The following is a 16,768-nucleotide window of genomic DNA, read 5'->3' on the forward strand; positions in this document are numbered from 1 at the left end:
TTCTCTACAGTCTAGCCTACACTCCTGGACTTCTAGTAATTCTGCTGACCAGCTGTCAGAAACAAATCAGCTCTTAATTTCTGGAAACTAAATCAGGACACAGCAGACACCATGCTGTTCCAGCTCTTGATTTAATAGAATTCTTGGTTGTCTTTATGGTCTCTCAGTGTCCCTGTCTGAAGAGCCTTCCCCGTTCCTGCTTCTTGGAGTTCAATATCACTCTTGACCTGAAAGCCCTGTTGTTGACATCTTTTGTAGACTAATGAAAATATACTCAGCTAGGAAACCTGCTGGTTAACCCTCTTGTGAGACCTTTTTGTTCAGAGCTTTTACACCCTCAAGTTGCATAGAAAATGTTCACTAGGTGATTGATAATATAAGTTTGTAGCACCATGAACTCAGGAAAGCACTTAAGCAAATGGTTATATTGATGGCAGGGTGATTGCAGACATGTTTAAATGAAACACATTGCCATATGCTTTCCGGACTGAGTGCTTTCCTGGAACAGTTAAAGGAAGATATAAAACTTGGAAAACATCAAACAAAACCCCTAGGCCTCCCAAACCATTGATATCTTCATAATCCGTGTGAAACCATTATTTCTGAATACGCGCTCAGAAAGCAGCATATTAGCAATATCAAGAGGGATGTTAGAATTACATTTCCAGAGCTTACTTGCACGCATGCAGATATGCATGATGTTACAATGAAATGGAGAGGGTGCGATAGCTAAATAACAGGCTGCATTTCAAAAACAGAATCATTGAGAGTGGTGGCATTGATTTGTGTAAAGATGGATGGTTACAGGAGAGCCCCAGTGCTCTATATGTACAATTGATTTTCTTTCTTTTGAGTGCTGACTAAGGACAAGAGGACCATTCCCTTTGTGATAAGAGAGGACACATCTCATTCCTGCACTTCACAGTGGGCAGTGAGATATTCAAGACATTGAATAAATTTGTCAACAGTTCAAAAAATACAAATGGCACTTCTCAGCCATTTCTAGGTTACTGACAAATAACTTGTAAATACTTTAATAGTATGGATTGAAAGCTTTCCTTTGGAAAATGAAGATTTAATGTTAAGATTCTATGTATCTGTTGTGAGAAAAAGACAAAACCCAGTTACATATGAAAGTCTCATATTAAGATTATGATTGAAGCTTCTTCCCTATAAATTCTTTTCCATGTTAGTCTTTCATCTTTTTCTTCTGCTTTTGACATTTATTGGTAGTATCCCATGAAATCTGTTTATATTAACATTAAAATTAATACTTTATAGCTCATTCCTAAAAAACATTTTAATGATCATAAATTCAATTATCTCCTGCAACTATTTTAATAGCTCTTTGCCTCATTTGGGAACATTTAATAACTTCTGGTGGTGCTTAAAGCAGAAATGATAGACAAAGAATGAGAAAGTTCCATGAAGGTTCTAGTAACAAAGATATAGAAAAAGAAGATAATAAAAGCTCTTTAGTCATGCAACATGGATAAGCTTACTGGCGTTTTATTGCTGCTTTTCTCTCATTTGCAGAGCCTGATGCATCATATTGAACCAAAATATTATTAATTAACCAGCCATTCCTTGGCTGCAATAATCACAGTAACTATGTTTAGTCCAAAGAGTTTCTGCAATCTGCCTGCAATTATGTATGTACCTGCCATTGGTAGGTCGGTGAGCAAACAATGCAACGAAGTGATAACAGCAAAGCATAAAGCATCGGGTTTGATGTTGGGCTTTATAATCAAGAGCAGCAGATGAAGGAAGCAGAGGGGCTTTAAGGTATGTCATTCCTTCTATTGCATCCGAGTTATGATTTAAGGCTGCTAGTCAACATGTATTCAGGCAATGTTAAAGGGAACTCAGGAGAGGCACTGCTGGTGTATCGTTTCCTCATTGCAAGGAACAGGCCTTAAAATGTACGCTTTTCAATATACAGTGTAGTTGCAGGCTTTAAATACAACATTCCCCAGGGGAGTAAAAATAATTGTCATATTAAGAATGGCTACATGTTTTGATATGAATGGCAAAATTATGAGTAGCACTATGCTAATTATAAAAGCTTCTTTAGGAATCACCACACTGAAAATCACTTAGTGACCAAAGTACTGGCTTTACTCTTGTGGGGACTGTTGATGGGCCGGTATTGCTTTTCCTTGTTGTTCTTCCCTGTGGCTGTGGGGTTTCTGTGAACAGGGGTGCAGGTGGGGTGATAGGTTATACTTGGAAGAAATGGGAGGCAAGAATATACAATAGACTTAAACTGTTCTTTTGCACAAACAAAAGCTTCTTCTAAAGTGTTTTTCGTTCCTTTGGGTCATCCCTAAAACACGTGAATGTGTTTGGATATGCCAGTGCAACGCGCGTGTATTCCCACACCTTCTTGCTTTGACTAAAAAGAACCAGTTTCTCTGTATTTAAGGCTGTTTTAGAAGGTTAAATGTCCTTAACCAAATGTTAAATGCAGCAGCTGCTGCCAATGTCTATTGATCTGGATGCTGGAGATCAGTTTTAATTAGTTTTACTGCTGGTGCGCAGTTCAACGTTAATGGCACAGTGTTGTTCTTCGCACGGGGCTGAGCAGCCGGCTCTGCAGCCAGCACAGCCCCCTTGGCGCAGCACGCCTTGTTCCACTGTGCCTCACAAAAAAGCAATACTGGGAAAAACACAAGTTTTGCACAGACTTTTAAGGCACTGACTCCACCTATGTACTCACCCTCATTCCAGTTGTGATTTCAGTAGCAACTAGTGTGCAGTTTCTTCTCTTTTCACTGAACTGCAGCCCCTGTGAAACCCCATGGGATTATACATGTGGCATGTTCATCCACTTTACAAATAAGTAACTTACCGTGTTACCTATGTCTGGCCTTTCCCATGTGTCACGAGCATGCTATCAGAGCTCATTAGAGGCTTTGTCAAGTACATTTTTAACAAATCAACATCTTCCTTTATAGTTTATGTTTGTTCTAAAGAAGGAAAGAAAACTGGTGGGGAAAAAAAAAAAGTTAATTTTGTTGGTTTTCTGTTTCAGGAATTTCAGAAATATAAAAACCTCCATAGTTAATCTCAGGAGAAAATTGTGTTTTGTGTCTAATATGGTTTGCAGGGAACAAAATACATTTCTCAGTGATTGCCCACTAGTGTAATAATGCAGTAATCTGCACTGTGTGAATTATCCTGAATTGGAGATTTATTTCATGTAGTCCTTAAGGAATGTTTTATTTAAACCCTGGGATTAGGGAACATGGTTTAAAACCTGATTCATTTATAAATTTTGTTAATTTATTAAATTAGTAATGTGATTTATAGAGTTTTCATAGCTGTTCCTTCTGTTTTCTTTATACCAACGGTGTTTCTCTGGGTCTAGATGGGCAAGAGGAAGTTCAGTGGGCTGGAAATCACCTTGATTGTCCTCTTCTGCCTGGTGGTGATCGTAGCCTGTATCCTCATTGGGCTTTTAGCATCAGGACAATCCGGAGTCAAAACTACAGGTAAGTATTTCCCATTGCTGCTGTCAGACCAGAGCAAAAACCTTAAGTGATAACTCGTCATCTCTTCTTGCTGAGACTATTGTAAATGCCACAGAGCTTCTGGACCTAACCATTGCCATAATTTCTGTCACAGATTTAGACTTTTCAAGAATGTGGACATTCACATGATATAAAAAAAACCCCCCACTATTACTATATGTTCTTATCATTACCCAAAGGTGAATCATGATCAATCTTTCCTACAGATAATATGAGTAAAGTTACCAGTCATTAACATAATAAATAGCACGATTCAGAATTTATTGGCATGAAAAAAACTTTTATCCCTTCCTCCCAAGACTGGACTTGTTTTATAAACATAGAACTGATATGATTTCAAAATATTTGAATATAAAAAAAGATAGCACTGAAAAAAAGAAAAGGGTTCAGGAAGACTATGTGGGAGGAGCCTAATTGTGTGGAATATACATTATAACCATAAAAACCTATAGTGTTTCCTGCTAATGTATTGGTACATTAGAAACCACTGGTCTTACAGGAATGTGACACAGAGCACCCTGCTTTACCTACGGTTCCATTTTGTGTGAGTAATCCCATTTACACATGGAGGTAAAGCAAAAAGCTTGGAGGTGAAAATGGCAGTAAAATAAAAATAATTTCTTATAAAAATCAAACACTTTGGTTTTTTAGTAAAACTACCCATACAGACTAATATCTGCATATTTTCTGCCCATTTCTGTCACAAGATGAGTATGAGTCTCCCTGGGCAAAAAGTACAAGTGTGTATATCGCAGATAATGCAAACAGGCGAGTCCATGTATTTATGTGCATCTCCACCTGAAACAAGATTTCTACATGTCACAATTCATGTTCCAAACATATACAGTGTTCCAAAATATGTAAAGGAAAATACAAAACAACAGTTGTGTACCCTTTTGTCTGCTAAAGGTGCCAAGAGGTCACCTTAAATTTAGTCCAACAAACCTGAAATCCAATGGAGAATCTTAATGGAGATTTAAGGTGCTTTTACCTGATGTTCTAATTCAAGCTCCTGTGGAAGAACAGAATTTCAGAGGAAGGAGCACCTGTGAGAGCAGCAGCACAGTACCATTTAAGAATAGTCCTTCCAGATTTAACTTAGCATGTATTTTCAGAAGAAGCAATGCATATTGAGCTACAGGACTTACTGAAAACTGGATAAATGTATACCTTAAGAAATAAAATTATCAACGTCACCCATATGTTCAAAACCTTTAAGAAAAACCCTTTATCTTAAATAGTTGTATGCAATTTTTCAAAGGTGTGATAAATCCCACTAGCAATAGTTTACACTCATTTGCATCCATATTAATGATTAGAGTATACATTTTGGAAATCTTGATCATAACCCGTTAATTTATTTCCGTAGCAGAATATACACCACAATGTCCGAATGTATTAATAGCAGAGAGAATTGACTGCATCCCGGATCAAGTAGCAACAAAGGTCTGAAAAATTTAACTTGTCTCTACTATATCAGTTGTTTTCTCAACCTTTTTTAATCTGTGATTGCCTGAACACTTTGCAGGGAAGCGTAACTCCTGTATAACACGTTTCAGCCCATTGACAGAACATCTGTAGCAGTTTGCTGTCAAAGGTTGAAGACCACTGCCAAAGTAGTCCCCAGCAGTTTGGTTTTGGGATAGGTGGAAACAAAATTAGTCAGACATGAACCAGTTAAAAAAGTCACTCTTTACTTTTAACAACTTTGCCTGAACGTTTTCTTTTTGTCTGATGGTCAAGTACTAGCATTTATAATAGTTCAGAAATAGCAGGTGAAGATGCACTTTACCCAGATGCAAAAGACATAGTCACAGTTTCCTTTCAGAACCAATTTGAATCTCAGTGTCTTCCTTTCTCAGTTGTGGTATCTCTTATCTGGGACACCACAGAGTTTTGACCTTTTGGCTTAAGAATCTGTGACTTAAGATTACTAGTGAAAAGTATCATCTTATTTTTTTGGTGCTCTCACATTCAGAACATTTTTGTTGTGGTTGGTCTTGAAAGGCTGTTATTATTTTATTATCATTATTATTGTTCATGTTTACGATAGATATTCTCACTTTCTGATGGAAGCTGGTGGATGCATGGCATCTTTCTTTGGTTTAGGAGAGCAGCTTAGGAGAAAAAATAGTGACTATGTTATGATGTATGATGTTTATGTCATTCACAGAGGTATAAAAAATTATTACCCAGCTGTCTCAATTTCTGAGGAAATTCCCAGTCTAATTCCAGAAATGGCAGTTGTTAAAGCTTCTGTCACACCATGGTTTTTGTTATGATACGTAGTTCAATAAAGTCCTGTGGGCAAACAGGTTAATAAAGGCTCAAATCACAGCCTGTTCCTCTACTCTTTTGGTTCCTTCACACACACACACCCCCCCACACACACCCCCCCACACACACCCCACCCAGGAGCAAGCACACCACAGTAGGAGCAGTCATGCAGATCACTTTAATCTTTAATTACTATCTTTGAACCAGTCACCCCACATTATGTGCTGCACTCATCATACAGTGAGGGGAATAGTTTTGCTTTGGTTACAACTGTAAGCCTTGTTGTAAGTCTGCCCTTGCTTTTTACCATCACTGATTAGAAAAAAATAAAAATAATCAAATTATAGATACCAGCAGAACGTAGGGCCAGATGCAGATTTGAACATTGGGGTACCTGCTCTGGAATTAGAGGTAAAATCAATGATTCCTGAATCTGTTCTTCCCTTAGTGAAGAACAGGCAGCAGTTTTCACAGGATTAGAGATAGAGATCACCTTTATCCTGTGCATGCCTGACACAAGCCAGAGTCCCACCCCAATGCGTCCATTCATTCCTGTATAAATTTTTTCCTGGAAGCATTTTGGTTGTCCTTCTTTCGGTAATTCTAATGCAGCAACCAGCAGAGCTGTAAAACTACAGGAACCTGCTTAGAATAACATAACTCTTCTGCAGTGGTTTCCATTAGTGGTTTTCAGAATAAACAGAAGCTGGGAATATTGTGATTTGCCTACACTCTTATAGCAGGTTAATTTCTGTCTTGGTTTCTTTATTCACTGAAGATGTCCTAGATGAAGCCAGAAAATGGGTAGGATTGCAGAGGATAAAAGTATGGAAAACAAATAGATATTTATTAACCAATCACAGAATTGACGAAGATAGACATGCTGAAAGGTAGTAGATAGTTAACTATTCACTCCTGTGGAAAATTGTCATGACGTTTGATTAGACAAGAAGAATGCACCAGTAAAAAAATAACTACTATGAGCAGAGTAGTAGTCCATTATTGGACTGATACCTCTGAAAGCTTGGGGGAAGGGTGTATTTGGTTTGGTTTGGTTTGTGTGGTTTTTTTCCAAAATATCCTGCTGGCAGAGGTTTGTTTGGGTGCACATAAGGGAAACATTTTAGTTCAGCACATAGACAAGCTATTCTTTTAATCCTTGGTGCTCAGTTCCATGTTCAGAAGCCATCTCATGCTGTATATACTGCAGTGTAAACTGTTTCTGCGTATCCAGGATTATTTCTAATTAAGCTTTGATTTTCTCTTTGGCTTTATTAGGTATTGGTATCTATTGTGCTGGTTTTATAGCTCAGAGGCTGTGATCAGCTCACATCTTTATTTGCACTAAATGATAGCTTTTACAACAGCCTCTCCAGTGTCTTTGGATGAACTCTGCTCCATTCCTTGTGTCAGGCATAACTGATCTTACACTTCTGTATTTACTTCCTTATGCAGCAAGCTCAATGTGCCACAAAAATGCAGAGCTATAGCTTACAAATCCACTAGAATAAGATCTAGCTAGAAGAGTACCACTGAACTGTAAAGTGACTGCTGAAAATAGTCAACCAGTATTCATGAGAAGTAGCTGGGGAAAAAGAAAAGCATGCTTATGGAGTTTGGAACACAGATGCTTGAACTACAAGGCTTTAGGAAAATCTGTTGTTCAAGCTATTCTTCATTGCATGGGATAGTCACTGGTCTAGGAAGGGATGAGGATGGAGGTAGCAGGTCTGTTCTTATGTATTTAGTATATTCCCCTATGTATGAATGAACTTCAGTACTTGCACGATTTCGGGGCTGGAGCTGGCTTACCTTTGCTTTCTTCAGAGGCTGAGAAAAGCATTTGATCTGCACTGGTCAGGTTGGGCTCTATAACCCAAAACCAAGTGCCACTCAGGACAGCAGCAATAGAGATTTTGGACCATCTCCACCTGTTTCAAGCTGCAGAATATTTTAAATAAGCATGGCACAAACACCAGAAACATTTGACCACAATCAGGTGAAGGAAGAAGCAGCTTCTGTTAGTTGGCAGCTGGAGGAAAAGGTTTAAAGATCTGCATGTTGGATTTGGATACCTGACATCACTTATGGACACTGCCCTTTGCCCTCAGTGAAGCTTGTATTACTACTGCCCTTTGCCCTAAGTAATGAGTCGGATTTTTAATGTGAGAAAATATGCAGAAACTTAGTGATGTATTACCCAAATCTTATCTTCAAGCATAAAACTCACGCAGACAGCATGTGAATAAGTTAATTTCTAACAGCAAAGCAAAGGTACTGCAGCTTATTGTACTACTGAAGGGTAGTGTGAAGGTTGGTGCCACTATGCTGAGATACATACTTTAAACAATAAGTTTATTTGCTTGAGATTTTTTTTGGGGGGAAAAAACCCCTCCATCTGAGATTCTGCAGAAGCAATCTGAACATTTCTGATCTTGGAAAATTACATTAAAATATAGATATTATACATTATGATCAATTATGCTTATATAGATGTTTATCAACCAGAAGTTTACCAGATGTTAAGCCAATTATAACTTTTACTCCCTCTCCAGTGTGTGATTTTTGGTCAGACTATACTACATCTGTCACAGCTCAAATGTTTCAATAATTCTTTTTAAATGTTCATTTTGCCTGTGAATCTTGTGAGTTTTAGAAAGAATGAATGTTTAGTAAGCACGTTTCTACTCTGAATCCAGGAAAATATCCTTTCTATTTAGTGCATTCTATGCCACTGAATTTGCCTGATAGATTTTCAGAGGAGTTGATCTGATTTCAAATATTATTTAAGGTTTCTGGTGTTTGGGGTAAAATACACTCCATGTGCATTTTTACTGTTTTAGTATAGAGGATTTATTTGTGTAAAATCAGCTCATTTGTGCCCCTCATGTCCTTGAATTAGAGCATCTGTACTCTGCGTGGCTGCTGCTGGAGTCCTCAGAGCGATACCAGTGTGCCCTGGTGCTTTTTCTCTTCAGACCATGGGTACAAAGTGGATGGGTCGACAAGATCAACTCAGGCAGGTAAGCTGTGGGCTCAGTTCCCCAATTTATGCACGTGCTGATGTCCAATTCAACACAAAACATTGCAACATGTGTTTTTTTCCCAAGGATTCGAGACTACATTAACAAGGCTATCATCACCTTCCCTCTTTGGGAACGATATCAACACCGTCCTCCTCACAGGAGAGTATCAGACACCAAATCGCTTCCGGTTCAAGGTTAATCTTTTCCTATGCTGTTTTAAGGTTCATGTTCTGTGCAAGATTTTAGGCTGGCTGTTATTGCGCAGTGAGGTTAGGAGGGCTGGATTAATCCCTCTGATGCATTCTCATGGCTCCCACTGAAGTGCTTGCCTCCTCCTTTCTTTGTGCTCTCTGCTGTTGCAACACATTGGGTTAACGAGGGTTTAGCACAGTGGGATTTCTGCATGAAAAATTACTGAGACCTTTGAAAAACTCAGCTTTTATAGTATCTATCTTTTTTCCTCATTGTAGGAAAATTTTGGGGATAAATGTATTTACTTATTATTTATTTATGGCCTGGCCATATCCCTCAATGATTTTGAACAGACAACATTAGCTCTTCCAATGATTTCTGTTATCTATGGAAAACTCAATAATCTGCGCAGTGAATGTGGGATATCGATGGGTTCTGGGTTTGAGCAGATCTTCTGTGGGAGACCTTCCTCTTGTGGTGGGTTCCTGCTGAGCCAGGGAAACACAGGGTCCAGTATTATGAGGGAAACAGCTGAAAATGAATGATGAAAGTTGGTAATTAATAATAATTAAGGTAGAAGAGGAAACTGGTATAGGGTGGGAATATCCTAAGTCAGAACTACATGTTAATGCTGGAAAATGTTTGAATTAGACATTAGTTTTTAAAGGCCCAACACTTTGGTTGTTTAAATATGTGCAGATCACTGATCCTAACGCACAAAGATTTGAAGTCCCTCATGAGCATGTGCAGTCTTTCACTGGATCCGCAGCCTCCAATTTAAACTATAAAGTGGATGTGAAGCAGAACCCCTTTGGCATCGTGGTGACCAGAGTGAGCAATGGTAGAGTGCTGTAAGTAACGTTTGTGCTTTTTCTGAATAGCACGGATGTCATTGGTTTTCTCTGAAAGCCCACATTGCCACACAAGCAGTGTATGTCCAAGATGCCATGTGTGAGGTGCCCTCTTGGACATGTAATCTATTTTTTCTCTTCTTTTGACTGATGCTTGTTCTACAGGACTCTTGTGAGGCCTTTGGAAATAACTTGTATGATATGGAGAGGTCTATCTGAAAGGTTTTCGATCTGGCTCTCTATCTCCCTCGATACCAGGGAAATCTTTATAGCTACTTTGTTCTATCAATTGAGGGAATTTTTACTGTAGGAAGGACTCCTTGCCAGTGCTTCAAATTGCATTGGAACACTCTTCATTGCGTGTTTTATCTTATTTGTTGCAATCATGCTGAAGCCCTGAATTGCCAAAACCGGGTTGCCCTTTAGACTTACGATATCCAAGAATAGCTGGTGCAAGCCACTGATAAGCTGGTCATGTAATGCTGTAAGTGAAATATTTGAGGTACTTGTTTGTTGAATGCTTTCATCCCATTTAGGTTCTAAAAATAAATAAATAAAACAAACCTAGAAACCTAACAGCATGGCTTTAAGACCCATTAGAAGGGGGAAGTGTCAGGATGAACATGCTTATTAAATCAGTCCAAGAATGATTACCTGTCAGAGTGCTAGGCCAGTTGGATTATCAACGCTTCAAGTTTAATTAATTAGCAATTACTTTTGTGCTCTTATTAGTATTGTTTTCTTGCTTAGAATCATCTATAATGATTGATTTGCATTATAGAGAGCACAAAAGATGGACTTGATATTCAGTAGTGCATGACTGATTAAACAGGTATATGGAGGGGGAATAAGAAATCTAGTCCAATAGAACCATGTTGAAACAGTGCTCTGGAAGATTGTCTATATTTTCCTTAGGCTTTTCTTTAATTTGATAAAAGTAGTTGCATTTGCTGTTTCTAAAGAAAAAAATTAAAACAATGCTTGACTCCGAGTTTGAGTATCTCAAAGAAAGCTGTGGTTAGCATGGGATAAGGGCAGCTCCTCAGAGACAAATCCTTGATAAATTTGTTTACACAAGATGAGTGCTTTCCCCCAAGTCTTAAACAACCAAATAAATGTGAGACCTCTTTGGAAACGAAAGAGTGGGGATGAATGTGTTATTGCAGTTCATTACAAAAATCCTAAGTTTTAAAGCCTATGACCTTCCATCATTTTTCGTTACACTTGAGAGCCTCAAAAGAGTTAGAGTTCTGATTGGCCTATTAGTATCATCATTTGCAAGACAACCTGAAAGATTGCCATAGTTTCATCAGAAATACAGACTTTCCTCTCCAAAAAAAGCTAGTTTCAGCACAGTTTGTGAGCAGACGGGCAAGATAGTCCTTGGAATCATTAAAAATGGACAGAAATACGTCAGATGAGGATTTGGCCTATGAAGCCTTCATAAAGTGTTGGTATTTTTAACTTTAAAAAAATATGAACAGATTAAAATTGTAGCAAGTCCAAACTCCCCTGTTTTTGTCTCTTGTTTCTGCAGTGTTTGTAATCACTAATGCGCTGTGTATTTAATAGTTTAAGGACATCTTTATGCATCAAAGATTTTAGTGATAGTGATATACTCATCATGATAAATGTACTCATAGTGTACTAATACATCTGAAGTGATAAAGTCCCTTAAAATTAATGTGGCTGTGTTTGCATAAGTCAAGAGAAAGTTGTGTTACTCTCCCCTATACGAATATCATGACTGTGAAATGTCACAAAAATCACACGAAAATACAATTGTACAAAGAGTTTCTTATTAAAACTACATAAAGCGAGGAGATAAAAAGCATATTCATTTGAAATTGTGTATGATGTTAATACATGCCAAGATAGTTTGCCATCTGAAAGTAAGTAATTTTCTCTGCTTTTGGGGAAGGACTGTGTTTCTCCAGATCCCTGTAAGCTCTTGCTTTAATGAAGCTGAAGATAACCCTCAAATCTGAGGATCAGCTTCATTCCAGTTTCTCTCTGCTTTCAATCTTGTTTAACTCTAAAATTAACATGACCAAAATCCCAGCGTTCTTGTCACGTGATGGAAAATGACTTCATTTTGGTGGCGTTGTGGGCACACGCGTGGCTGTAGGAAAAAGATGCCTATGGATGATCGCCTCCATCCATCAGGAGTGAGGATGCCCAAGATGCCCAACGAAGCCTTTTTGGCACCATTGGGGACCACAGGTGGGGTCACAACCTGAGACGTTTCTGGTCGAGGGTGCCTAGAGTCTGGTTGACCGTTCCAGCTGTGAGAGCTCAGCAGAGCTAAAGGAAGGAGAGCAACTCAATGAGTCGGTTGCCCTGCAGGGAGCTGCTCCTCAGTGCACCTTGCAGCAGGAATCGGGCTGCCTCCTGCTGCTCTCTGCCTCAGCACTGCTCAGACTTCCCCACCGTTTCCTGAGTCCTTCCCGCAGAAACAAGGAGTGAAACCAGGTTTTGCTTAAGTACATAAAGCTCTTGTCATTCTTATTTGGAAGGTGAATTGTTTGTCTGTAATAAAAGGGAATGGTGAAAGGTGCAAAATTAAATTAACAGAGGAAACTTTATTAACAGAAATTGACTTTTCCTATGTGTGTTTTGCTAATAGATGTAGAGGATGAATGTTGATCTTGGGCTTGTTCTGTTTGCACAGATATATACAATAGCCTCTGTATCTGTTTTCAACACCACCACCTTCAGGTTCCTTAGAAAGCTTAGCAGTTGCTTTATGCAGAATTTGCTACCAGAGGTGTGATAGCCATCAAATGGTTTATTCGAGAGCTAGCATGTAGCCATAGTCTGCCGTTCCCTGTGGCCGAGCAGGACTCAAGAGCGGGTATTGTTCCTTTTTGCTGGCAAGCAAAAGCTGTTATTGATTTGCAAGATCTGATGGAGTGGATTATTTTTGTGTTTCTGTCCACCCACGGGAATTTTCCATCTGCCCCGTTTCTGTGAGTGGCCGCAGAGAGTGGATTCAGGATTCAGTGCAGCAGATGCAGAGTGGGAAGCTGTGGTGGAAGAGGGGAGAGCAAATGTACCCCCCAAAACTGATGGGCCACTTGGACGAGAGGTTTCTGTAGGATCAAGAGGCACCGTTCATCTTGTCGTCTGTGCAAGGGTCGCTCTGCTCCAGCCCCACACTGTCCTGCCTCCCTCTATCCAGCTCTAACTAAAAGGAGTAGAAACAATTACTTTACTGCAACAATCCTTGGTAAAATACTTACTTTTTTTTTTTTTAAATTGTTTCATCAGGTTTGATACTACCATAGGACCACTGCAGTATGCTGACCAGTTTTTACAGCTATCAATCAAACTACCTAGCAGCAACATTTATGGTGTGGGAGAGCACGTGCACAAGCAGTACCGGCATGATGTTAACTGGAAAACCTGGCCCATGTTCAGCAGGGACATTGGCCCCTCTGCAGTAAGGACTGGCTTTATTACACTTCATTCTTTGCAGATGACTTCTGGAATTCAAGCTATTATGCAAGAGACTCATTAATGATATCCATCGAGTTTTTCCCCAAAGACTTTTCAGGCACTGCATGTTATTACTAAAAGCTAGATGGTACTGACAAAAGTTCCCTGATTTCTGATTTTTGTGTCGATGTGCAGTTGAAAACCGTTTGATAAACATTAATATAGGAGTCATCAGTTTCTACTGATAAACAAAATAAATAACAATATGTCCTAATGTATTGCTGTGTGCCGCCTTCAGTACAGATGACACACGCTTCTTCAGTTAACATCCTTGTAGCTCATCAAATGATGGAAAAGTTCTGTTTAACAGCTGTCTCTCTACAAGATAAAATATGTCTGTCAGCAGTTATTTGTTTCTATAGTCTGTATGGCTGTCTCTATCCAAAACAATTTCCAGGGCACCCATTTTTTGGTAATTGTTAAACTATTTGTCGCTATTACCTCAAGCTTCATAAAGCAGCAACTCGTATGGTTTACTTCTAGAGAGCACTTCAGTGTTTTGCTGAAATAGGAGCTATACTAACACAAGCTACAGGATGAAACCACTATATGTATTAATAATTTGGAATTTGTACCCCTTGCCTTCAGACACCTCACTATGGTCTCTTGTTGAAGATCCTTCTTACCTGAATGGCTCTATTGAGTGTGGACTCATTAAGTTAAACTAACAGTGAACAGAATCAAGTTAGGATAATTTCAAATTGCTCAAGTTCTGTTTCTCATTAATTTGTTCTGAGTTTTCTTTTGCAGGGGAAGAAGCACAACTATTAAAACAATTGTTAAAATTTCTAAGGTTTTTGTCAGTAATAATAATGGGGAAAAAAAAACATTAGAAAGGAAGTAAAAAAAAAGAAGCAAGGCACTCTCTTATTTCCATAGATTAGACATAAAAATGATTACCTTGCAGGATTAATAGAAATACAGACGAGATGTAAAATCTAATCTATGGTGAAAGGTGATGAAAACACCCTTCAAGTTCTATTGTTCATTTGATGTGCATATACGTTACCCAGAAATAGTGCTGCAATATATGCAGACTTGCCTGAAGATCCATCATATCTGCTTGCTTGTGTTATCTGTATATTTGGGGAAATGTTTGTTTTAATTGACAATGTTCTCATAAAGGGGAGGAATGCCAGGAAAGAGAAAGCAGAAATGTAGGAAGGTGTCAGGATTTTTATTTTTGTTGTTTGCTAATATTTTGAGAAGTTTCAAGTTCTACCTGGGATATATTTTGAAATATCCCAGAACAGATACCGTTATTAGATTTTAATGAGCTTACTTTTTCTTTTTATCCTTTAAGGAAATGCATAACTTGTATGGAGTTCAAACTTTCTTCCTGTGTTTGGAAGACAGCACTGGAGCCTCCTTTGGTGTTTTCCTAATGAATAGCAATGCCATGGGTAAGAAAGCTTTCTCTATCGCTCTGAGCATTGCAGTTAAATAACTTTTAAAATGAACTGTTGGACTGGGATCAAAACTGTAGTGTTTAGCGTACACAACATAAGCAGTGAGTAGCGCACAGTTAACATGAAGATTGCGCTGGAAACCTGAGGATCAGAAACCTATCCAAAGCCTGTGCAGCTCTGTGCAGATGTGCAGGACTCTGGAATCGGAGCCTAAATTTGGAGTGAGCAATACTTGAAAGTAAATGTTCTTTAGTCTGTATAAATAAGCATGCATATATGTATGCTTTACAGAGCTCTTCACCTCTCTTGATGCTAGAAAGTTGTACTAAAAATTTAAAGAAAAAAGGTTGAGCCATTGGATTTCTTCTTATTCTCTTTTCTGTAGGATGTAAATGAATGGAAATATAGACATTTAAAAGAGTCATCTGAATACATTCCCCCTTCATTACAAGTTCAATTAATGGTTTTGGGTTTCTTAGGTAGTTTTGTTTTGTGGGTTATTTTCTTAAGTAATTTGTCTAATCATCAATTAGAAAATCACAATGTTCTTTTAGAATTAGCTGATATTCATAATTGGTTTTGTGACTCTTGTCCGGCAGAGTTTGCAGTGCAGCCTGCTCCAGCAGTGACTTACAGAACCTCTGGTGGGATCCTTGATTTCTATATCTTCTTGGGGAACACTCCAGAGCAAGTAGTCCAGGAGTACCTGCAGGTACCTTTAGCTAGAGAGACTATGCATTGAATAGATTTTTAAAAGTGCTTGGGATTTTTTGGTGGTTGGGATTTTTTTTCCACTTTATATTATGTTTTCACTATCTTATATATTAACTCAAAACATGACTCAGCATATATTTAACTAAGAATACCTGTTAGTATGTCCCTAATGTGACTGCTGTCATTAGAAATAGCTTGCTGAGGTTAAGATGGGGTGTAAATGTTTTTTAGCTGTCCTGCTACGGGCAGCTGGAACTCAAGCACTACTTTCTCTGGAGACGCTGGAGCAGAGACCATGCAGCAGCTCGAGGTCCGAGAAGTTTGAAGCTGCTAAATCCATCTGTCTGTATGGCCTGACTCATTTACACAGTGGTCATTGGAGCCTGAGATGGTCTACATGGAATAACTTGTGCTTCCTTGCTGGGGCTCATTATTGTTATAGGCACAAATTCCTGTTCATTTGGCAATATTATAGGGTGGATAACATGCTCAAAGGTATGTCATGATTTTATGGTCAAAAGGTATCATTGATATCTCTTGTACTTCTTGAGATCTGCTTACATTTCAGTGACACCTTAAAGAATGGGCATTGTCCCAAACTATTTCTATTTCTTAAAATTTAAAAAAAAAAAAAAAAACCAAAAAACAAAAACCAAAAAAACCAAAACCATAGAAAAATATTACATTTGGGTGTGGGCTGCTCATTTCACACACTCAAGCTTAGTGTGTATTATTCAAATAGATTTGAGGAGTATGGATCTAGAGAAATGGGCACTGAGGTGACACATGTGGTGTCCACTGACGGTGCATGGGATTTTTGCTCTCAACTTGCAGCTCGTGGGACTGCCAGTATTGCCTTCCTACTGGAGCCTGGGCTTCCAGCTCAGCCGCTGGAATTACGGGTCTTTGGATGAGGTGAAGAAAGTTGTGGAGAGGAACAGGGCGATTGGACTTCCTTACGTAAGTATGGGGTTTGAGGAGAACAGCAACCCTGTGAAGGTAGAGCTCTGCAGGAGAAATGACCCAGAGGTATCCTGACCATGGTGTTCTGCAACTGGCTCATTTCACATCAGTTTAAATTAGTAAATTTCTAATATATAAGCTTTTGATGTCAAAGGTTTTTATGCATTTTAATGGTAGACCCATTATCAGAACATGGGACATGATGGGGCTTAATTACAGGAAGTTATATTTGAGCAATTTGTTGTAATACTTTTTCAGTTATGCTTTCCAACTATATCCACTTATCTTCTCATGTTACCTAATCC

General features: G+C 38.7%; 1 protein-coding gene across 2 annotated transcripts in view; it reads left to right on the forward strand.

The window, feature by feature from the left end:
• Positions 1-1,645: 1,645 nt before the first annotated feature.
• The window catches only part of SI (sucrase-isomaltase), a 52,537-nt gene continuing 37,414 nt past the window's right edge, over positions 1,646-16,768 (forward strand). The window contains exons 1-10 of one of the 2 annotated variants that reach the window (XM_054835900.1): positions 1,646-1,785; positions 3,371-3,494; positions 4,903-4,979; positions 8,713-8,833; positions 8,921-9,030; positions 9,728-9,879; positions 13,150-13,321; positions 14,681-14,780; positions 15,386-15,498; positions 16,335-16,460. In XM_054835900.1, coding sequence (XP_054691875.1) covers positions 3,371-3,494; positions 4,903-4,979; positions 8,713-8,833; positions 8,921-9,030; positions 9,728-9,879; positions 13,150-13,321; positions 14,681-14,780; positions 15,386-15,498; positions 16,335-16,460 — 1,095 coding nt within the window. In that variant the 5' untranslated portion in view covers positions 1,646-1,785. The remainder of the gene's footprint in view (positions 1,786-3,370; positions 3,495-4,902; positions 4,980-8,712; positions 8,834-8,920; positions 9,031-9,727; positions 9,880-13,149; positions 13,322-14,680; positions 14,781-15,385; positions 15,499-16,334; positions 16,461-16,768) is intronic. The other variant, XM_054835901.1, reaches the window with a different exon arrangement.

Source organism: Grus americana, chromosome 9 (assembly GCF_028858705.1).
Source record: "Grus americana isolate bGruAme1 chromosome 9, bGruAme1.mat, whole genome shotgun sequence".
Taxonomy (NCBI): Eukaryota; Metazoa; Chordata; class Aves; order Gruiformes; family Gruidae; genus Grus; species Grus americana.